Raw genomic sequence first — 22,304 nt, forward strand, 5'->3', positions numbered from 1 at the left:
CAGAGCCACACATCCTTGTGTTATAGTTTAGACTCACAAATCATGCTTATCTTGGTGGACCAACTTGTAATGGCAATATCAAGTACAAAATAGTAGCTCTGACGGTTGCAAAGTGCTGAAAAAAAAATCAAACAATGTCACAGAAATGTCTACTGTTCTAATCTCACAAACAATGGGGATAAAAGTGTTGGGCAATCAAGAAAAAGCTCTCTATGCGTCTTCTGTCACCATCACATCAGAAAGCCTTGCTGAGCTGTTCCCATCGCGCTCTAGAAAATAGTGCATAGGAGGCTCCCCATGCTGCCTCACAAATTTCAGAACAATCAAACTGCTGTATGAGAAAGCACAGAGCTTATGAAAGTGTACATTTTTGCTCATTCGTGGTTTGATAACTGTAAAACAAATCCTATAATATGCCACCAGAGCTAATGTCCTTTTAGTCCAAGCTACTGATATAACATTCAGTAAAAAAATTTAGTCACCTGCCTAAATGCTTGCAGAAAAGATACTGTTCCATAGATAAAATACCTTGCTTTGGCAACCTTTCCTCTGACTAATTGAGATCAATTTTAAACATGTTTATTTACAAGCTAAGCAACCTATGGAGATTACTGCTATGTTTCACACATCATACAAAGGCATCAGCATGGTTGATGAGTCACTCACCCGCATGATCTTTTCCTTCAACTGCTTCAAGTTCTTTTCTAAGTGTTTCACGGTCAAAGTGGAAATTATCCAGAACAGTCACCAACAAACTGTCAGCAAGACAGAAAACATACAAATGCAGTCACCAACAAACTGTCAGCAAGACTGAAAACAGACAAATGCAATGAAAAATACAATCAGTAACAATTTAGCCTCTCTCTGAAATGTACTGAATTTAATTTCTTTATTTTTTTCCAACTGCTACTTCTGCTAAGACTTGACATCATGGAATCTAGCAAAATTTAGATATTAGGACAGCCTCCCCCCAAGTCATCCCTTTTGTAATTATATTGCTCTTCCTCCAATGGGCAACTGAAAAGAATACAGAAATTATATTGGATTACTTTATATTTCAATAGGCTAGTAACTACAGAAATAGAATGTACTTTAGAAACAAAATATTTTTGTTTCAGTGAGAAAGTGCCTCTAAAGCAAGATGTAACAGACCAAGTGCTTTGCTTTCAGCCACGGAGCATACTATTCAGCAGCTGTGAATATGAAACAGACCAAGTGCTTTGCTTTCAGCCACTGAGCATACTATTCAGCAGCTGTGAATATGAAACTGCTCTCAAATTTACCTCCATAACCAATATCTGCATGCATTTGTATGTCTGAGCAATTTTTAGATGCAGACTATTAAAACAAAATAAATAGTCTTTATTGTTGACTATGTGGAGTCAGTAACAAGAATAAATATTACTGTTCAACATGAACTATCTTTTTGCTAAGATTTGCAATGGTTGAAAGCAGCTGCCCCAGTACGTCAGTCACTAAACTAAAATAAACTGTGGAAATTAAGACTGGAGACTACAGGGTATTTTACCAAGCAACTTGTTTTAAACGAAGTTAACCTATTAGTTTTTTTTTTTTTTTAACTTTTACATTAGCCAAGCATTCTAATATTCATTAATGCAGTTTTTAATAAATTTGTCATGTGTTACTGTGGTTTATTTATACAGCTCAGAGTTATCCAAGGCTTTTAACAAGTCTCTACAGGCCTATAGCTCTCAGCTCTCCCTGATTTTGACTCAAATTTTAGCTCTGTCCCTCTTAATCCCTTCTATGGGGGTTTGACTGTCATATTTAACCTGAAAAAACAAAAATTGTAGCAAACGAACAAGGCAGCAAAGAACCAATAAATGGATCTTAAATTAGTGCTTTCATCTCAATTTTATTAATTGCTGAACTTGATCAGAATAAAAATCCAGATCTACACAAGTACATTTAAACCAAACTTGGCACACAAAACAGATCAACCAATAAAAACTCTATGTAATCAACCAATCAAAAACATATCCAGTGCTACTACTTGCATCGTTTCCTATTACAAATAAATAATTAATACAAAGATATTAGTATACAAAATTATAAAAAAATACATATAAATATGTGACCATAAAAATAATATAATATACTGTATTGTATTCCATCCCTTTATAAAAACGTAAGTCCTAACAGACATTTGATATTAAGACTTTCATTTAAACCAGGGTGCTTATTAGAGTCAAGAAAAAACTGCCATTTAATCTCCCTGGATTCCAACACGTCATTACAGGCATTAGTAAACATAAAATCATTCACATTCTCCAAAACTGAAAAATGGAATTTCCTAAAATCTTTGCAAATGACACTATGTTTAAATAATGTATTATTACAATATTTTTGCTTAATAGCATTAACATGTTCTCTGATATGAAGTCTATGCTGCCTTGTACTTTTCCCAACATAATAACATGAACAAGTACTACAAATTGCAATGTAAACTATATTGGTACTTCAACAAAAACATCCCTTTCTAGCTTTAAATGTAAAAGTGAGATGAGGGAAGTCAATACAACTAGAACCCCTAATAAACCTAAACTCTAGGTGTGGGAGTATCTGACTGGTCTAGAGTGGGGAAGGGTGCTTAGCACTAGAAGTTGGACTTCTTTGTGGTAGAAGTCCCAGATATGAAGACTACTTCAACAATGGACATATTCAAATATCTACAGTTATGGCAATTTTGTAACAAAACTGTACTCCTTGTTAGTGGTATCCATATGTTTTGGGAATAAAAGGTGCTTGTTTCATGGTGGGGTTGAGGTAGGCAGAGGATTATAACACATTGTATATTGCCCCTGCTGTATTTCCAGATATTTTGTATGGTGAGTTCCCTCCATGCAGTGGATGTGTGGGTGAAGAGTTGTAAAGCTGCAGTGCCAATATAGGGATGAAGACCATTTAAAGTTTATACCACACTACAGGCTCACCCTTGTCTTTGACACAGTCATTGAGGTCACTAAAATCTGATTGTCCCCAGGGGATTTGTCATTTGGAGATGCACTTGCTGCCATGAGAGAACATCTTCAGTGGCAACTTCGAGACTTCTGCATCCCAGAATAGGTACCTGCTCCTCCTGTGACTGGAGCTTCAAAACTAGTAGCTGCTTCTCTACTCCAGGAAGCTCTCTTGAATGTATACAGAGCTACTTCCTTGGAGCTAAGACTCCTAATCCCCCATCCCACCCCCATGAGGTCGACTGCTTCTGTAAAGAATGACATGGAAAAGTGCCAGATATAAAACCAAATCTAACTTCTCTTTAACAGTCCCTTTCCAATATTTTTTTATATTAAAAGACTTCTTATAAACAAAATGTGGAACCTCCCCAATGATGTTAAGTTCAGTATTCCCCAACACAATTTTCTAGTTAGTAATGAAATACAAAAAATTATTAATGAAATACAAAAAATTATTAAAACTATCTAGTCATTGAAACTGGAAAAGCCAAACTTCTTTGTTACCTCCATTGTTCACTACGTCCTTAAAATTGTATTTACCTGTACGATTAACATTCACTCCCTCCTCTAATAATAGAAGGGAATTTAGTAACTATTATTAATAACCTCTTTTTCAATTTTATTTAATTGTTTAATAGGATAACTCCTATCTATGAACAATTGTTTGATGACTTGAATTTCATCCAAGAATTTATCATAGTCAGTGGTCTTCAAGCTAACTCTAACTGGCCTCGATAAATTTTAAACTTCATATATTTTGGATGATAGCTATGAAAATGCAGAGAATTGTTTCTAAAAGTCTCCTTTCTATAACCAGAACTTTCAAAACATTTATTTATCACATCCATTTGCTTTGTTACAGCCAAAAAAATTAATTTTTTCCCTGACTTCTAATCATGAAATATAACCACAAAATATTTTTAACTTCCTCTATAAATTGCTGAAATAATAGTGGTTCATTTCCCCAGATAAAAAATAATCAATGTATTGCTTGCAAAATAATACATGTTTAAATAGGGGTATATTGACTAAAAAAAGTTTCTTCCCACCAGCAAAGGATTGAATTAGCAAAAGAAGGTGCTGCCTTAGCCTTGTTCGTTTACCACAGTTTTTTTGTTTTTTCAGTTTTTCGTTTGTATGTCTTTGGCTGCTTTTGTGTTCGTTGTCATATTTAACCTGACTCCGTGGTGCAGAAAGCTGCAGCCCTTACTGCAACTCAGGCAATCGAGGTTTGAATAGCTTCTGTGACACTGGAGGAGCCAGCCAGGGAGGGAGAGCAGTGAAGGGGTGTGGCCTGCTCGCTTCTCCTAGGGGAAACAGGAGGAATGCTGGTGCTCAGGAAGCAGACAGAAGTGCAATTTCTCTTGTGGAGAATTGGGAAAGCACTTCTTGTTCTTGTGGGAAGGAGCAGTGCTGCTTACCTGATCAGTGCTCTACCCAGTAAACAAACTGCACGCCCCCTTCTGCTACACAAGCTGAGTGTCCACTGGGAACATTAGGACATGTTGCGATAACAATACTCAGTAAAACTGCATACCAGAGAAACAAGCAGACAGTACAATTGTTGGCAACAGATATGATATTACTGTTGCTATTTTTTTTATCCCAGTTCCTAGGACCATCAAGCCTTACTCTGACTTGATCTATTATCCTGTTCAAACCCAAGGCAAACATCAAGCATTAAGAATGGTGCCATCATTTGCTAGGGATGATTTTTTTTTCTTCTTTTTCTGTATTATCATTCCCCAGCAAGCATGCTCACTGAGGTCCAAGGAGTGCTTATTGAAGATGTGTTCCTTACTTATGATGTAAATAATGCCCCAACAATCAGCCATGCCCCACTGGAAAGCAAGTGCCTCCACAGATCTCTAGTCTCCACTGGAGATTCTATGTGGAGATCATACGCCAGATACATACTTCCCAACATTCTTCCAAGGGGAGGAAAAGGCATTATCCTATTACTCCTTCTCCTCTATGGCCAGCTCTTCCAGCACATGAACTGTCAAACCCAGAACTTGTGTGTCGTAGTCAGGACTTCACCTCTCTATGTTAGAGAGCTGACACTTTCTTAATGTGAGCACTGGAGACTGCCACTCCTCCACTGATGTCAGAATTTGTGAAATGATGGACAGTAGGATAACACCAAAATATGATTTAGGTGACACACCACCAGCAAAGTGTCTGCATGGCAATCACAAGGCATTCCCATCACAGAGTAAAGGAGATAAACATCTGGTCCTCCCTTCCTAAACTCATGCATCCTCCACCTGAGCTACCAACGCACATCGGTTGTGTGAAAAGACCTTGCTCCTATGGTTTCCAACATCATCATCCATACCAAGAGGCTGAGAAACTGTTACTGAGAAACCTACAAGGCTATCTTTGTGAAAGACCGGACACTGTTACTTAAAAGTGATTGACTAGATGCCACGGGCAATAATCCATTTAATGAATGCAGTGTGGCTGTGCCTGTTGCTGGATGGGGTCTGATACTCAGCTGTAGAGCCCCACAATGAGCTCTATAACAGGACTTACTGCAGAATGCTACCCATTTCGATATAACTTGTTTTGTTACTAGCAACCCTTGTTTGTTTTCTGCATGGAAAGCAACTGCTCTGACTTTGATGGCCTTAGTTCCAACTAGGCAGTATCTCTCAACTATCCATGTACATCTTAAAAATGTTAAAAATGCAAAATCCTTTAAACTTTATTCTAACATATAACAAAAAAATGCAGTGAGTCAGACTGATTGGTTAAAGACTACTTCTCTAATGGCATTTGGCATGAAAGCAGGTTCGACTACTTCTGTATTGGCATTTGGCATGAAAGTAGGGTCAGTGCACAGTACCTTATCTTTAAGTTACAACAGATGAGACTCTTTGCACACTGGAATTGGGGTTTCCAAAACTTTCTTAGCTACAATAACAGCAATAACGAATGAAGTTTTTCCAGGTCAGAAATTCCAATAATACTGCAGCTGCTGGTTCAAAGGGAAGCAAGTTTTACTTCTTCTATTACAAAATTCAAATCAAAGTCTAGAGAGAGGTATTTCCTGGGAAGACTGAGGTGACAGATGCCCTTCAAGAACCGTCTGACTGCTGGTCTGGATGACAGAGGAGAATGTAAAAAAGCAGAAAATGTCTGAAAGACATACTTTTATATAGCATAAGCTAAGCCAGTAGAAAACAGGTCAGTCAGGACCTACTGAACTCTGGCACATACACCCGTTCCAGTCAGCTGCTGGTTTGTCCTTTGGCACTACAGAGGTAATGTTTGTCCATTTAGCCAAGTATGGCTTTCTGGTACCAGTCTTCTAGCTTCCCTCAATTCTTTATCAATTCCTCAGAATACAGGCATACGGAGGGCAACAAAGTCATATCTTGCATGCTGCTAGCTTTAGTGTGGACAGATTATGATGCACTTGGGATCCACTGCACTGCTTCAGAAGGTTTGAGCATAGTGTGGCAGCAGTAGAGTTTTCTCCTTTGCCATATGAAGCATTTGGGACAGTCAGTACTGTCTTGGCCAAAAAGGGACAATCAAAATAATTTCTGGCTTTCCTCCTTCAGCTTTTGAACTACCCTGGAAAGCAAAGCATAGCAAGACAAATGTGTTCAGTTCAGGGGAAGGCATCCATTCTCCAAAGCTAATTTGTCTGGTGCTCTACAAGAGGATTTCCCTTAACTGTCTGCTGCTCAAAGAAGAAAAAAGTTCTGTCTGATACACCGCATCTGTTGAAGTCCAGGAAAGTTTCCCTGTCTAGCATCCATTTCAGTGGAACTACTGAAGATCTGTACTACCAATCCTTCAAGGACTTCTCCTGCATCAGTATGTAAGCTGCTTTCAGGACCATGCTGGTATCTAGCGTCTTCCCAGGCTTGCATGGTTAGCCTGCAGAGATGTCAGGGCTTCCCCCTTGTTTATGTGCTATGCAACTGTGATGGCACTCGAGATCCCAGGTTTCTAAACTGTCTTCAAGGTTTTCAGGGCTTAAATAGCCATAATTACTCCAGGCACCCTGTACTTGGAGGTCTAAGGCATGTGCACCCCATGTTATATCTGACGCATCCATGAAGCATTAATGAAGGGCATTGCACATTATTTTGCATTTGCTACACTCTGCTGTGATTTTCCTGTTTTAACATTTCTGCTACAAGGAGGGTAAAGATATGTTCCTCTTGGTAACTATTTGATATTCCAAGACACATCAGTAAGGGTCTAGAAGAACACTGAATAAATAAAAATAGGAACTTTAACTTCAAGACTGTTGTTTTCTGGAGCATTCTACTTTATCTGAGGTACTGTGATCTCAGAGTAGATATATATATATATATATATATATATAAGTTTGGAGGTTTGTAGGAGGCTTGTACTCTACAAAAAACAATTTTAAGGCACAGCAGCGATGTTAAACATTCACTGTACTCCTGTATTTTTGTACTTATGTTTTTGTAATTCAAGGGATTATATTTACAGCTCTAAGAATTACAATAGGCAGCCACTGCTGGTCTCTTTTGGACTGGTGACAGGCTTTTTTTCCCCGTAATCTAATTGGAAACTGTAGCTTGTAAACTTTGGAGACAATTTGTAGAACCCAGTGATCTGTGGTATGTTCGACTAATGCTGGTAACAGGTGGCTGGGACTGGTGCTGCAATGCACAGAATATAAGGTTGAAGGGGTGGAAGGGTACTGGAGACTTTGGGGGTTGGGAGGGAGGATGCTGGTGCAGTCACTTCTGTTCCATATTGAGATTTTGGGTCATAGAAGGCACCCAAGGCCTCCCTCTATCTTCTTGCCATTTTCACTTCTCTATGACCTTCTTACCTTTCAGCTGTTTACCTTTGTCCTGCCTCTGTCAGTAAGACCCATGCATGGCTAAGTTTCTGGTTTATTTTTTTATTTTTTTTTTTGAGGGGGGTGTTGAAAAAAGAAGTTATGCACTTAGCATAACGTTCCATGTGAGTTGTTCATCTTGCCTTTATGCTTACACGTGGGTACGGAGCTACTCTGAGATCTTTAACTAGTAAAGCGGCCGACTCAGAGCCGATGGCTCGGCTCTGTACCCACGTGTAAGAATAAATGGCGAGATTGAACAACTTCACATCATGTATATCACCAACTCCAAGGTTTTCCCTTTTACTCAAATCTTTTGAGAATACAGTAGAAAGGGGTCACAAAAAGTAAATGCTTATCTAATGGGCATTAAGGAGTTGCACTAACACATTCTCAGACAGTCTCCTCAGCCGAGAATACAGTCTAATGACTGATACAGTTACAATAACCCTGGATGCTGCATCCACAGCATCATGCCCACATTTTAAGGCATGTTTTTTGTCATCTGTAAAGCATTCTGGATTTGGATGAAGACAGAGGCACTCAAGGTCTCATCAATCACTCCTCCACAACTATCCTGTAGCTGCCTGAGAATATGCTTCTGGCTTCTTAAAATCTAGGTCTGCCAATTCAAGGCCATGAAGGCCAAGATGCTGAATTATATACTTTCTTCTCTAATCTGTCAAGCAATCTGCTTTTCCGGTTAGAGGGAAGAATACGGCACCCAGAAAACAGGTTGACTGTCTTAGCAAATTTCAAGGACACTATAAGTGGGTCTTCAATATTTTATACAAAATTTTGTTAAGATCCTGCTCTTTACAGAAGCAGTCGACCTCATGGGGGTGGGATGGGGGATTAGGAGTCTTAGCTCCAAGGAAGTAGCTCTGTATACATTCAAGAGAGCTTCCTGGAGTAGAGAAGCAGCTACTAGTTTTGAAGCTCCAGTCACAGGAGGAGCAGGTACCTATTCTGGGATGCAGAAGTCTCGAAGTTGCCACTGAAGATGTTCCCTCATGACAGCAGGTGCATCTCAAAATGACAAATCCCCTGGGGACAATCAGATTTTAGTGACCTCAATGACTGTGTCAAAGACAAGGGTGAGCCTGTAGTGTGGTATAAACTTTAAATGGTCTTCATCCCTATATTGGCACTGCAGCTTTACAACTCTTCACCCACACATCCACTGCATGGAGGGAACTCACCATACAAAATATCTGGAAATACAGCAGGGGCAATATACAATGTGTTATAATCCTCTGCCTACCTCAACCCCACCATGAAACAAGCACCTTTTATTCCCAAAACATATGGATACCACTAACAAGGAGTACAGTTTTGTTACAAAATTGCCATAACTGTAGATATTTGAATATGTCCATTGTTGAAGTAGTCTTCATATCTGGGACTTCTACCACAAAGAAGTCCGACTTCTAGTGCTAAGCACCCTTCCCCACTCTAGACCAGTCAGATACTCCCACACCTAGATCTCAGCACATCTGTGGTATAAGAGGGATATCTGCCTGTCTCATCTTTTTTTTTTTTTTTTGACCTGCCAGCCTACAGGAACATATGGCTGACAGAGAGCACTAGTTGCCCTGGCAGACAATGGAAGTAGTATGGCTGTCCGACATGAAAATTCCCAAAGTAACCTCTCCAAAAGTCCAGGCCAACCTGAGAAGAAAGGATGTTTTCTGGGAATAAAAAGAAGGAAAGGTGACTGCATACCCATTATAGCACTTGGACATCCACAGAACAGGAAGAAGAGAGGTGGAGGGAGTTAGCACCATAACTGTGGACCTACTCATGTTAAGTTTCTAACATGACTCCATATCCACTGTATCATTCACTGCTGCCACAGTTTTCACATTTAGGAAGACACCCCAGCCACCCCCAAAGTTTAGTGGCCAACAGACTGCTGGCCATGAAGATATGTCAGTTGAATTAAACCTTGCAGGATGGCTCTGGCAAATCTTGCCCTGGCTGTAGAAGCAATGTCCAGACTGTAATACTCAGAGAAGGTGTGGCTTGAGGATCAGGTAGGTGATTGTGACATAGATTGAGTGCAGACTTTATCATAAGGAAGGCTCTAGTGGAATTCGTCTTTACCTGCCCTGTTACAGACTTACCACAAAATGAGTAACAGAAACACAGTGAAAGTACAGTTTTGTACCTACCATAAATGTAGATGTCCGAACTGGATAGCATCTGCAGTCATAACAAGTGGGTTGTCCTGTCGTCAGGCAGCCCTGCAGTCGGCCGGATTCCAAAGTCTGGGTCCGGCTTCGGCTGATGTCGCACTCCACCCGACGTCATCTCTGCTGGTCTTCGGGTATAAAAGCATCAGCCGACGCCATTTTCCTCAGTGTTTCTTGCCCCAGATGCCAGTAGCCCTCTTGCAGGGTGAAATTTGGATAGATGCCAATGTTTCCAAATAGATAGAGGTAAACACAACAATAAGCATATATGTACATATATACAAACAAATACACCATAAAAGACTCGCCAACAGCTAGCTATTAGGAGGGTAAACACCCTAGGAGTACCACAGAGGGGAAGGAGGGAGGGTAATCCTGACTGCAGATGCTATCCAGTTCGGACATCTACATTTATGGTAGGTACAAAACTGTACTATGTCCTTCATGGATGCATCTGCAGTCATAACAAGTGGGTAGAATACCATAGCCAACTAGGGAGGAGGATAAAGGTAGATTATGGTGTGTTTAAGATCCCTTGCAGTACAGCAGTGGCAAACCCTGCTCGGGATCTGGAATAAAGAGGCAAATTATAATGCTTGGCAAATGTATGCACGGAGGTCCAAGTAGCCGCCTCAATAATGTCTTTGGTTGCCACTCCTCGTAAGAAGGCTGTGGTAGTGGCTGTTGCCCTTGTAGAATGAGGTCTTATGTTCTGTGGAATTGGTTTTCCATGGAAGGAGTAACAGTATCGTATGCAATTTCCTATCCATTTGGAGATTGTCTGTTTGGAAATAGCTTTTCCTTCCCTTCCAGTTGCATAGGCTACAAAAAGTTGGTCAGTCTTTCTGCTATTTTTGTTCTGTCCAAGTAGTAGCGTAGCTGTCTATGTACATCCAAGGTATGCAGTATTCTTTCCCTCTGTTTTGTGGGTTGGGAAAGAAGGAAGGTAGGTGGATTGCCTGGTTTAAAGATACTCTGGATACCACCTTAGGCATAAATGTAGGATTAGTCCTCAAGGACACTCTATCTTGGTGGAAGATTAGGAAGGGTTGCACTGCCATTAAGGCCTGTAGTTCTGAAACCCTCCTTGCTGAAGTAATTGCCAGTAGGAAAGCAGTTTTCCATGACAGGTGTTGTAGGTCTGCTGTTGCTGCTGGTTCAAAGGGTGCTAGTGTCAACTTTTCTAGCACAAAGTTTAAGTCCCAAGCTGGTAATGGTGGTTTCCTGGGAGGTTTTACATTCTTGATTCCTCTGAGGAACTGCCTGAGCAAAGGGTGTGAAAAACAGGAGGATCAAAGCTGTATTCTGCTGAAATAGCTGATGCATGTATCTTGATGGAGGAGTAGGACAGGCCTGAATGAAGAAGTTCGGCCAGATACTCCAGAATGTTAGGCATATCTATGTTTGACACATCTTTTCCTCTTTCGGTACTCCAAATGACAAACCTTTTCCATTTTCCAGCATAGTTCTTTCTTGTTGAAGGTCTGCGTGCTTCAAGAATAATGTCTTTAACTCTTTGGGAAAGTTCTGGATTAGCTGCTGCTATGTGATGTTCCATGCAGTCAGTTGCAGCGTTTTTAGGTTTGGATGTATGATGCTGTAGTTGTTTTGAGTTAACATCAAAGGCATCAGGGGTATTGGCCACATGTTGTTCGAGACATGCTCTTCAGTAGTGGATACCAGTGTTGTCTTGGCCAGTTTGGGGCTATCAGGATTATCCTTGGACGTTCTTCCTTGATCTTTAGTAGTACCTTGTGTATCAGAGGAAGAGGAGGAAATGCATATGCTGTTAGGCCTTTCCAGTTGAAGGAGAGTGAGTCCACTTTCCATGCTAGTGGGTGGAATGTCCTCGTGCAGAATTTTTCGAGCTGGTGATTGAGAGGTGATGCGAATAGGTCTATCTGTGGCATTCCCATTTCTTTGAGATGGTCTTGAAGATGTCCGGGTGCAGCTTCCATTCGTGGGCATCCGAAGTGGTTCTGCTTAGTATGTCTGCTAGAGTATTGTCTTTCCCCGGTACAAATATTGCCTGTAACTGAATGTTGTAGCTGAGTGCCAGGGTCCACAGCTCCAAGGTAATTCTGCATAGTGGGTATGAATGAGTGCCTCCCTGTTTGTTGATGTACCACATGACTGTGGTGTTGTCTGTCCTTATCATCAACTGGCCCTCTTTGAGGAAAGGTTTGAACTTTTGGATTGCCAGTTTTACTGCCAGCATTTCTTTTAGATTGATGTGCAGGTGAATTTGATCCTGTGTCCACAATCCTTGCACGCATTTGTCCAGCATGTGGGCCCCCATCCTAGATCTGAAGCGTCTGTTGTGATGGTCTGGCTTGGTTGACATCTGCGGAAGGGCAGGCCTGGGTTTGACTGGCATGCCTGAGCCCACCATAGGAACTCCTGTTTTAAGCATGGAATTAGTGGGATTTCTGTTTCTAGACTGTGTCTGTGTTGGGACCATAAATTCTTTAGGTACCACTGTAGTTTCCTCATATGTAGTCTGGCAAATGGGACCAAGATTATGCATGATGCCATGAAGCCCAAGGCCTGTAGAAATTTTCTTGCTGTTAACTTGTTCAGTTTTGTTAGTGCCAAGAAGTAAAGAGGAAGTTCTTTTGTTTTTCTGTAGTCAGGAATGCCATTTGTTGTACTGTGTCCAATTCCGTCCAATAATGTCCTTGTTTGGGATGGTATCAGCCTTGACTTTTGTAAATTGACTGTGTATCCCAGTCCTTGTAGCAAGTAAATGACCCTTTGTAAATCTGTTGTCAGCTTGCTTTTGTTGTCCCCTTGTAGCAGGCAGTCGTCCAGGTATGGGTAAATTTGAATCCCTGTAGTCTGCAATGGGCGATTACTGATGCCAGGCATTTTGTGAATACTCTGGGCAGTAGATAAGCCAAAGGGCAATGCTGAGAATTGAAAGTGCTCTGATCCTGCAAGAAATCTGAGGTATCTTCTGCAGATTGGTCGAATTGGGACGTGCAGGTATGCCTCCTTGAGATCTAGAGTTACCAGCCAAGACTCCTTGCCCAGCATGGGAAGAAGTTGCTGTAGGGTCAGCATTTTGAATTTTGGGACAATGATGTATGTATTTAAGGTGGACAGGTCGAGAATTGGTCTCCAACTTTTTTCCTTTCTTGGAACTAGGAATAGTCTGGAGTAGAACCCCTTTCCTTGTTCTGCTGTTGGCACTCTTTCCACAGCTCTCATGTTTGCTAACTCCATTATCTGGCGTAGAGCCTCTGTTTTTGATGTGGAGGTAGATTTGGCATTCCTCTTTGACTGGTAAAGTGTGGAAGTGAAACCGGTAACCTTGATCTATGGTTTGTAAAATCCACTTGTCTTTTGTTATGTAGTGCCAGTTCTTTGAAAATAAGGTTAACTTTCCGCCTAGAGGAGCTGCTATTTGTTCCCTGGTAGGCGGATTTAGGATTAAGTCACTGTGGCTGTGCTGATGTAGTGGCAGTGGCTGTGTCTGTGCCTCTGTTGTTACCTTGCCACTGTCGTCTGTAGGCACCTCCTCTGGATTGGGTTCTGCCTCTGGAACGTCTATTCCTGCCCCTTTGAAATTTTGCAGAGTCAGGAAAGGACCAATTTTTGGCAGGCCAGTTCCTGCTAAACCTTGGGGGTTGGACTTGCAGGAAATCTTTAACAGTTTGAACAGATTTTGCCTTTTCTTCCATTTTCTTCATAACCTGCTGGGCAGGTGTACCAAACAAACTTGTCTTGTCCATAGGAGCATCTAGCAACTTAGCTTTAACATGATCCGGTAAAGCTTGTTCCTTTAGCCATGCATGTCTTCTTATCACTGTGCCTGTCATGGCTGATCTAAATGAAGCCTCCAGTGCATCATAGCCACATTTTAAGGAATGGTTGCTAACCTGTTGTATGTTATTTACCATCTCTAATACATATTTCTTATCAAGAGATTCATCAGTAGTTAGCTTTTTAGTTAACTGATCAAGCATAAACTCTTGGTATTGTATCATGTGAAACTGACAGTTTAAAGCTCTAGCTGAGAGAGTAGCTGAAGTGTAGACCTTTTTACCCCATCTGTCTAGTGACCTTACTTCCCTTTCAGAAGGAATAGGGTTTTAGCTGTGGTTGGCTACTGCCTTGGGACCCTGGGATATAGTTTCTGGGTCTGCAAGAGGAGCCTTGTAAAGGTGGTGATGAGTATCTGGCACCCTGTAAAATCTGTCTGGTTTGGCAGGGGCTGGGGTAAAGAATCTGGAGCGGAGCAAACATCATTGAAAGCATCATCCACCACAGAGAGAACAGGAGGTATAGCTAAGGGCCTGTGCTGTGGTAGGTGCAGAAAAGTCCTAAGTCTTTTTCTGGAGTCTGAAAAATCCTGTTGCTGCCATTGGAACTGTTCTCGCATGGCATGCAGGGTTTCTCCAAAGGAGAATTCTTCTGGTGGGGAAGCAGCTGGAATGGATTCTTCAGCATCAGAATCTTGAAATTGGAAAAGGAGCCTCAGGCTGGTCAGTTATGTCTGATTCATCAGCAGAATCATCAGAAGACACTGCCTCAGGGGGCTCTGCCCTTGGTCTCTTCTTTTGGGGCTGAGAGGCCCTGTCTGGGTGAGATTGAGATCCTCTAATTAAGGAAATTAAATCTTCTGCCAAAGAAAGCATTTGAGAACTAGAAGAGGGCCTGGATGAGGGGGGTTTAACAGGCACTGATTTAGTAGTCTTGGCTGCTTTAGCCCTGGCGAAGGCCTTAATGGACATGGCTGCTGGAGGCCTAGCAGCACCACGTGCTGGGGTAGAGACATCCAAGGGGATGGTATCTGATAAGTCAGTCACCGTAGTGGGTAAAATTTCTGAGGTCGATTCAAGAATTGTAGCAGGGGCCTCAGTTGTAAGAATAGGTTCAGCTGTACTTTGAGCAGTTTTCTCGGTTTCGGCGAAACCCGAAACACTCGCGGTTTGCTTTGCCGTGGTTTCGGCCGAAACCGCGGACCGCGAGTGTCGGTCTTTATCTTTGCGTTTTTTGGGGGTAGTCGGAGAATCCGACGACATAATGTACGCAAAATCAGTACCGAAAAACTGTTCTGCAAACTCCGACCGGCGCCTAAGCGTCGTCGGTTGAAAGAGGCACAGGCGAACAGGTTGCTACGTCGTGGGCTGGGCCTAAACAAGGCAGACAGTAAGAGTGGAAATCTTTATGAGGTATTTGTTTCCCACAGGTTAAACAATTGTTAACTTTTTCTGACATCGGCTGAGGCAAGAAAGAGTCCCCAACGGGTACTTAGCTTTAGAAGTCTTCAAGTAGTATTCGGTAGAAGTAATCTCTGGATCCGACCGACCGGCACTTGCGAACAGCTTCTGCTTCGGGCGCCACGCGGCAAGAAAGACTGGGGAAAATGGCGTCGGCTGATGCTTTTATACCCGAAGACCAGCAGAGATGACGTCGGGTGGAGTGCGACATCAGCCGAAGCCGGACCCAGACTTTGGAATCCGGCCGACTGCAGGGCTGCCTGACGACAGGACAACCCACTTGTTATGACTGCAGATGCATCCATGAAGGACATCGGACTAACAATTTAGACAGTGTCTGGCTTCATAGATATCCTCCTCCTTTTCATTTGGCAAAGGAAACAACTGCTCTGTTTTCCTGCTGTCTTCTGTCCTGTCCAGGTAGACTCTAGACTTCCTAAGCTCATCAAGGTACTATAGAATCCTTTCCCCTTCTGTTCTTGGTGGTGGTTGGTTAAGATAAAAAACCAGTAGATGAACAGCCTGATTAAACAACAACTTTATTACTATACTGGATATGAAAGAAAGGTTGGTGTGTAGATTGACCCTGTCATTGTGAAAGACTAGAAAAAGTTCTCTACATGTGAGGGAATGAAGTTCTGAAATCCTTGTGGCAGAAGTAAGACCCGATGGAAGACCGTCTTGTAGGTCAAGAATGTGATGCAGAAGATGCTGGCTCAAAGTGGGGTATAACATCAGCTTCTCAAAGATGTAGGTGAAGTTCAATGGTGTAATAAATTCCTTCTGGGTGGTAGTTGTGTGGCTCAAATGTAGGACCCCCTTCAGGATGTTTACAGATTTTTTTTTTTCAGCAACAAGGTGGGAGGGGAGAGAGAGGAACCCAAGGGAAACAGGCTGAAATGGTCAAGACATGCACCTTCATAGAGGAAAAAGTCAGCCCTGATCTTTGAATATATGACCAATACTTGTGGATTGTGGACACCGAAATCTGTGATGGGTCTTTCTTGACACCTTCTTTGGGACTAAAGGCAGACTCTCATCCATATAGCTAAGATTCTCTGGCATTTATTTATTTATTTTTTGCCTCAGTCTGGCATATCTGCACATTCACAGAGAAAATGTGACTAAAAGGGAATAAGAACTCAATTATCCATGTTGTCAGCATCAGAGTCCTCATGGTGGAGTGTATGAATGACTGCTTGTTTTGGGTCAAAAGATTTACCAAAGTTCAAGGGAGGGAAATGGAAGTGGCAGCCTCCTGCATCAGATCTGTGGAAACACCTGTCATCTGCAGTTGGGAGTATGTGAAAGAATGCCATTTTTTTAGCTCACTCTGTTCCCACTGCTTGCCAGTCAGCCTCCGCTTAGTTAACTGTCACTTTCATTCTCCATCATTGGGCAAGGGTTGACTGGAAAGGGCTATCACTTAGGCAGCCATCAGGAGTGGGTCATGTTTTTTTCTACTTCTGCAGCCTTAACATTCCACATGCACTCGACTTAGAAAGGGGGACATGCTATGGGCTGACTTTGAGGGATATCCCCTCACCTCCATAAGGGGCATTCCCCTCAAGCAGCTTTGCCCCAACACAGGAGCATGTGAAGTGGCTTCCCAATCACCACCAGGGTAACTGCACCTATCCAATAAGCTTCTGAGTGCATGCAACCACCCACCATAAGAGGTGAGTGGGCCACGCTCATTAACATATTTCACTCTCTGCCTGGCTCCTCCAGTGCTGAGGCCAATAATCAAACCTTGGTTACCTGGGCTGCAGTCAATGCTCCAACCATCTGTGCCATGGGGCCAGGCTAGGTAAACATTTTTCTGCTTCACAGTGACAATGAAGGCTTGAGGCAAAAGGGCTTGCAAAATATCATCATGAACTATGAGGCCCCATGGTTCTAGTTTTCTTGCAACTAGAAACAGTCCTGAATAGAAGCCCGTGCCTTGCTGTTCTGATGCTCTTTTTACTGCAGCCTACAGCAAAAGGTCTTGTAGCAAAGGTTGAAGTACACATATTTCTCCCCTGAGAACTGTTGATATATTTGAAAACTTCAGTTTTTTGTTTTTTTTTAATAACTGGAATCTGCAAATGGGCTATAACATTTTCAGAACCCACTTGTCTTGTGCAATTTTTCCCCACACTATTTTAAAAAGAAACAATGGTGGCCACCAAATGTCTAAGTATTTGTGGGGGAGGAAGGAGGCTTGAAGGAGGCTGGGTGGGTTGAGGGTATGATCTCAGTGGTAAAAGAGGAGGAACAAGGATGAGTCATACCTTCTCCTCCTTAGATTCTTTTTTAAACACCTTTACTAAATTATTTAATGAGTAGGCAATCATATATTAACAGAAAACAAATCATAACTTTTTTTTCATTTACATACATTGTACATCACGTATGTTTTCTTTAGAACTATCATAAGTCCACCATAATAAAAATTGCTCAGTTCCTGCCATCCCTTAAAATTGACTCTTACTCCTCAACATTATTCTGCAAATATTGTTCCCACAATTTACATTTACCTCTATGTTATGTAATTTACTCCTTTTTTTCTGAAGATCCCTCTTCCAAATCTTTTATCGCTTTTGCAATATTCAATACACGAAGTACAGTTGGTTTAGACTTTGATTTCCATTTTCGGGTGATTGCTTTTTTGGCAGTCAAGAGAATTAAACACAAGACCTACTATGTCTAGCCAAATCAGATCCTGTGTCCCAGCTCAAAACAATCATTTTACTGTAGTTACAGCCATTTACTCACCCAATATTTCTGACACTCTGAAGGAAATTTTTAAAGTCTGCCAACTCATTACACTCCCGAAATATATATTCACAGTTACTTCTTTCTTCCCCATCACACTTTCAACATTTGCTATCTAACTGAGGCAAAATTCTTTAAAGTCTGCCTGGGGTATACAAACATTTACGCAAACAGTTTCAATCAAAAATCCTAAACCTTCTTGATTTTGTTGCATACTTGGGAGCCATACATATGTGGTCCCACTGTAAATTGCTTTTCCAGTCTCTCTCTCCAGTCTTTTCTAACCTCCTCTGATTGACACAGTTATCATGTAGTATGCCATGTGCTCTACTAATTCATTTTTTAACTGAAACCTCTGCTCTAGTCAACCTAAAACTCTACCAGAACAAGTTTTTCACTTAGGATTCCCCTACCCATTTATCTAAGCCTGCACTCTGATATCAATCCCTGGTAGTGAAAGCAGTCTCTAGCCTGTAGTCCAAATATCTTCTTGGACTCATCCCACTCTATCATCTTTCCATCTCTAGTAATTTTCTCCCAATATTCTGGTTTCTTTGCCTCTTTTTCCCAGTAAATTCCAGGCCCCGCCTGCCTATTTTCTGCCCCTACGTGCAGTCATCTATTTGCAAAATTGCCTTTGTCTATTCTCACGCTGGCTTAGTTCTTATAATACTTTGTTATTTTATGATATTCCGTATGGGTGTTATTATTCTCCAAAATCCCACTCTCTCATTTCCTGCCCCCCCCCTTCATCATCTCTTTCCAATTTGAATTATAACCTTCTCCTTATATAGGGGTCTTAACTGTGTAGCTCTAAAATATATTTTCTGATCAGGTAATCCTAAACCACTTTGTTCTTCTGGAAGGATCAACTCATCCCACTTAACTCTTGCCCCTTTTCCTACCCCGGTAGATTCCTTCAACTCTTAATTACTGTCCACAATTTCTCTGAATGATAAAAATATGCCTGTCCTGTATATAAAACTAAAGGAACTAAAACTCCCTCTTAGATTTTTGACCCTAAGAGCCCATAGGTTTCCCTTTCTTATCTGCTTGCCATTTCCTGTCACACTGGCATTTCTTACCCTTTTGGTGTCCTCTTTTTTCCTGTCACCAGATAGAAAGGCCAACTCTTGATAGAGTAATGATTGTGCCTAGGCACAAGGGCATGAAACAAATTTTACAGACTTCTTGTTTTTCCCTTCTCCTCCAGTCTCTTAAATCCTTATTGTGGGGTCTGTGTGCAAAGATCACCTCTTTTTTGAAGGTGCATCAAGGAGTTGTGGTTTGACAACAATAAACAAGGGCCTAGTTTTCAACAAGGAATGGCTTTTAATGACTGAACCAGTGTATGCCACCCAGCATGATGCAACCACTGCATCATAGCCACATAACTGAGAATACCTGCCTATCTGAGAGGTGAGATGGCATAAGTATAGCATTTTCTCTCTTGGGGTCTTATCCTCATGCTCACAGGAATGCCTTCCTGGTACTTTAACACACCTGTTTGACAGTTCAGGGTTCTGAAGGCCATAACAGTAGAAATATGGACTTTATTCCAAAGTTGGCTAAGTAGTTACTTTCCTTATCGGTGGTGGTGGGGGGGGGGGGGGGGGTCATCTGAATACAGAGCTGATAGCCTGCTAGTAACAACAGACAATGCAGTTGGATCAGCAGTAAGCTTTTCATACAGGTACAGGAATCCATAACTAGCTAGAGTCAGAGGAATCAGAATCCTCAGTGGGGGAAGGATCCCTTTAAATTTGCTGAACAAGAACTCATGATGTTTTTATGAAAAAGTGCAGGGTTTTAAGAAACAAGACATAATCCTTGGCCTGCTTCCTAACCTTAAGGGAAGCCCCAGGAAGGGTTGAGGTTAGCGGACCCACCCAGTAAAGGTTGCTGCAAAATGTCAGATATCCAAAAATTTGAATGAACCTGCCCTGGTTTTAGGAGATGCAACTACTTCATAGGCCTCAGGATTTGAAGGGTTGCCTGGACCTCTGTTATGGCTTTGTGGATATACTCGTGCACAGAGGGAGTATGGCCCTCCCCTTGGTAATTCCAACAGAAGCAACGGGACCAAAGACCTTCAGAGATGTGTTTTAATCAGGGAGAACATTTCATCTGGGAATGTGGTGGCATTCAGATGGCCAAAACCAGAGGCTTTGATAAAAATAGGTGCTGGGGGGGGGGGTTTGGGCAGTTGGCAAAAGCACATGACCTGACCAGATTCTGGGCTAATGTCATCCACTTCATCGTATTCCGTCTTGATAAGCTTGCATTTTTTTGGTGGGATCTCACCCATGACAGTCCTGTTTAAGCCATCCAGCTTTTCCTTACTGAAGCAGATGTGGAGAGAGATCACTGTCTGCTTTATCATATTCATACTAAGATGGGAGCACTGGGGACATGAAGCAATGTCTTTCCCTGTCCCCAGAAAGATCAAACACTGACTTTAAAAATGTGTGCGGTGTTTGTTTTGTGCAGGTATTGCAACTATTCTGCTTAGTAGCTACTGACATTTAGTGCTGCTAATTCCCAAAAAAACTCCTTTGTCAAAAAAGAATGCACAAAAGAAACAATACGAGTTCCCTCAGTTTGGTACCTACATGCTGACTCTGGGAAGCCATACCAAACTAACAGACTGACAATGCTTTTAGATATAGAGATTACCCAGTCTATGGAACAGGCTCCCTTATCCATGTGAAGCAGAGCTCGTCCCTAACCCAATTCAAGTGCAACTTGGACAACTGAATGGGAAATCGGAACTTCACCCCTGGTTTGGCACCTATGTCTCTAATGGACACAAGTAACCTGTAAATGGTTCATCTCCCAGGTCCATGCTCACACTTATCAAGGGTAGCAGAACTTGTCAGAGATTTGGGATGCATGGCTAGGCTTAAAAAGGCCCTTGTGGTCGTCAGCCTAGTAAACACCTATGAACCTATATCAATCTTATGAACTGAGGCAAGTAAAAAACGGCAATGGCACAGGCAGATATCCCCCCTTTTTAAGGCAGATGTGCTGATGCCTAAGTGAAAAGGCATCCAACAGTGCTAAGCTGGATGTCAGGGGGTGTATGCAGGTCAGACAGGGGACACAGCCCTAGAAGAATACATTTGATACAAGAATTACAGCAATATACAGTGAAACAGCATTTCAAAAAATCCTTTCATTTTAAATAAAAGAATGAAACAATGAAATCAAAAGTCATGTTACCTGACAGCCAACTTCTGGTTCATCTGTGAAGTCTGCAGAACATGTAGAAAGTACCTGAGGTGGAAAAGGTAAGCAGACCAGCAAAGATGCCTGCATGCAGCCCCTACAACTTCCACAGATGCAGTTATCATGTTCTCATGCTGAAAAACAAGCAAAACAGAGAGAAAAAAAAAGAAGAAAGATAACTACAACTAACACAAACTGGGATTTAAGACTGTTTTACAAATACTGCATATTTTTTCTCTCTCCTCACTCAAGACTAACACTCAGACAAAAATCTAAAGTTTCCCCATGATAATTACCTGGTTTGTTTATTCACTTCTTTTAAAAATCTTATTCTAAGGTGGAAAACAGAACTGTGTGTGTGTGTGTGTGTGTGTGTGTGTGTATATAACAGCATATATTTTACCACCTTTACTAAATCATCACATTTTAAACCATAACATGGGATTACAAACACTAAAGTAAAATTGCAATATCAATTTCCATTTTTACTAACATGCAGTACACAAGTATTTTCTTTTTTAAAAAAAATCTCATTTGCTCCACTGTTACAATTTTACATAAGTTGTTCAGTTTGTATCTTGCCTTAAACCTCCTGAACATTACTCTGTGTACTGCACAAATTCCATTTATTTCTATGAAATTTGCTCCTTCCCTTGTGTAAGGATCCCACCTCTAGTTCTTCTATTTTCTTTACAATATCCATAAAGTACAGTTTTGTACCTACCATAAATGTAGATGTTCGAGGATCCACATTGCTGCAGTCCTAACCATTGGGTAGTCCGCTGTCCAGTCGGCCCGAATACCAAAGTATATGGCTGACGTCGGTCAAGGCGCATTAGACTGACGTCAGTACGTCAGGGTACTAATGCGCATGACCGACGCCATATCTTCAGTCTTTTCTTGCCCCAGATGTCAGAAGACCCTAAAAAAACAAGGCCCAAACCAAAACACCAAAAAGCCCTGCACCAAACTTATATACAATATATATATATATATATATATATATATATATATATATATATATATATATACAGATGTACAATAATATACAGCAACTCACACCACCACCCCTAAACACAGA

The 22,304-nt window shown here is 41.5% G+C and overlaps 1 protein-coding gene across 1 annotated transcript in view; it reads right to left on the minus strand.

Annotated features, from left to right (window-relative positions):
• The window catches only part of UTP20 (UTP20 small subunit processome component), a gene marked incomplete in the record, with an annotated part of 2,478,305 nt that overhangs the window by 549,543 nt on the left and 1,906,458 nt on the right, over positions 1 to 22,304 (minus strand). The window contains 2 exon segments of the mRNA XM_044087776.1: positions 667 to 755; positions 21,218 to 21,357. Of these exon segments, the coding sequence (XP_043943711.1) occupies positions 667 to 755; positions 21,218 to 21,357 (229 nt within the window).

Source organism: Protopterus annectens, chromosome 11.part0 (genome assembly GCF_019279795.1).
Source record: "Protopterus annectens isolate FY-2018-M chromosome 11.part0, PAN1.0, whole genome shotgun sequence".
Lineage (NCBI taxonomy): Eukaryota > Metazoa > Chordata > Ceratodontiformes > Protopteridae > Protopterus > Protopterus annectens.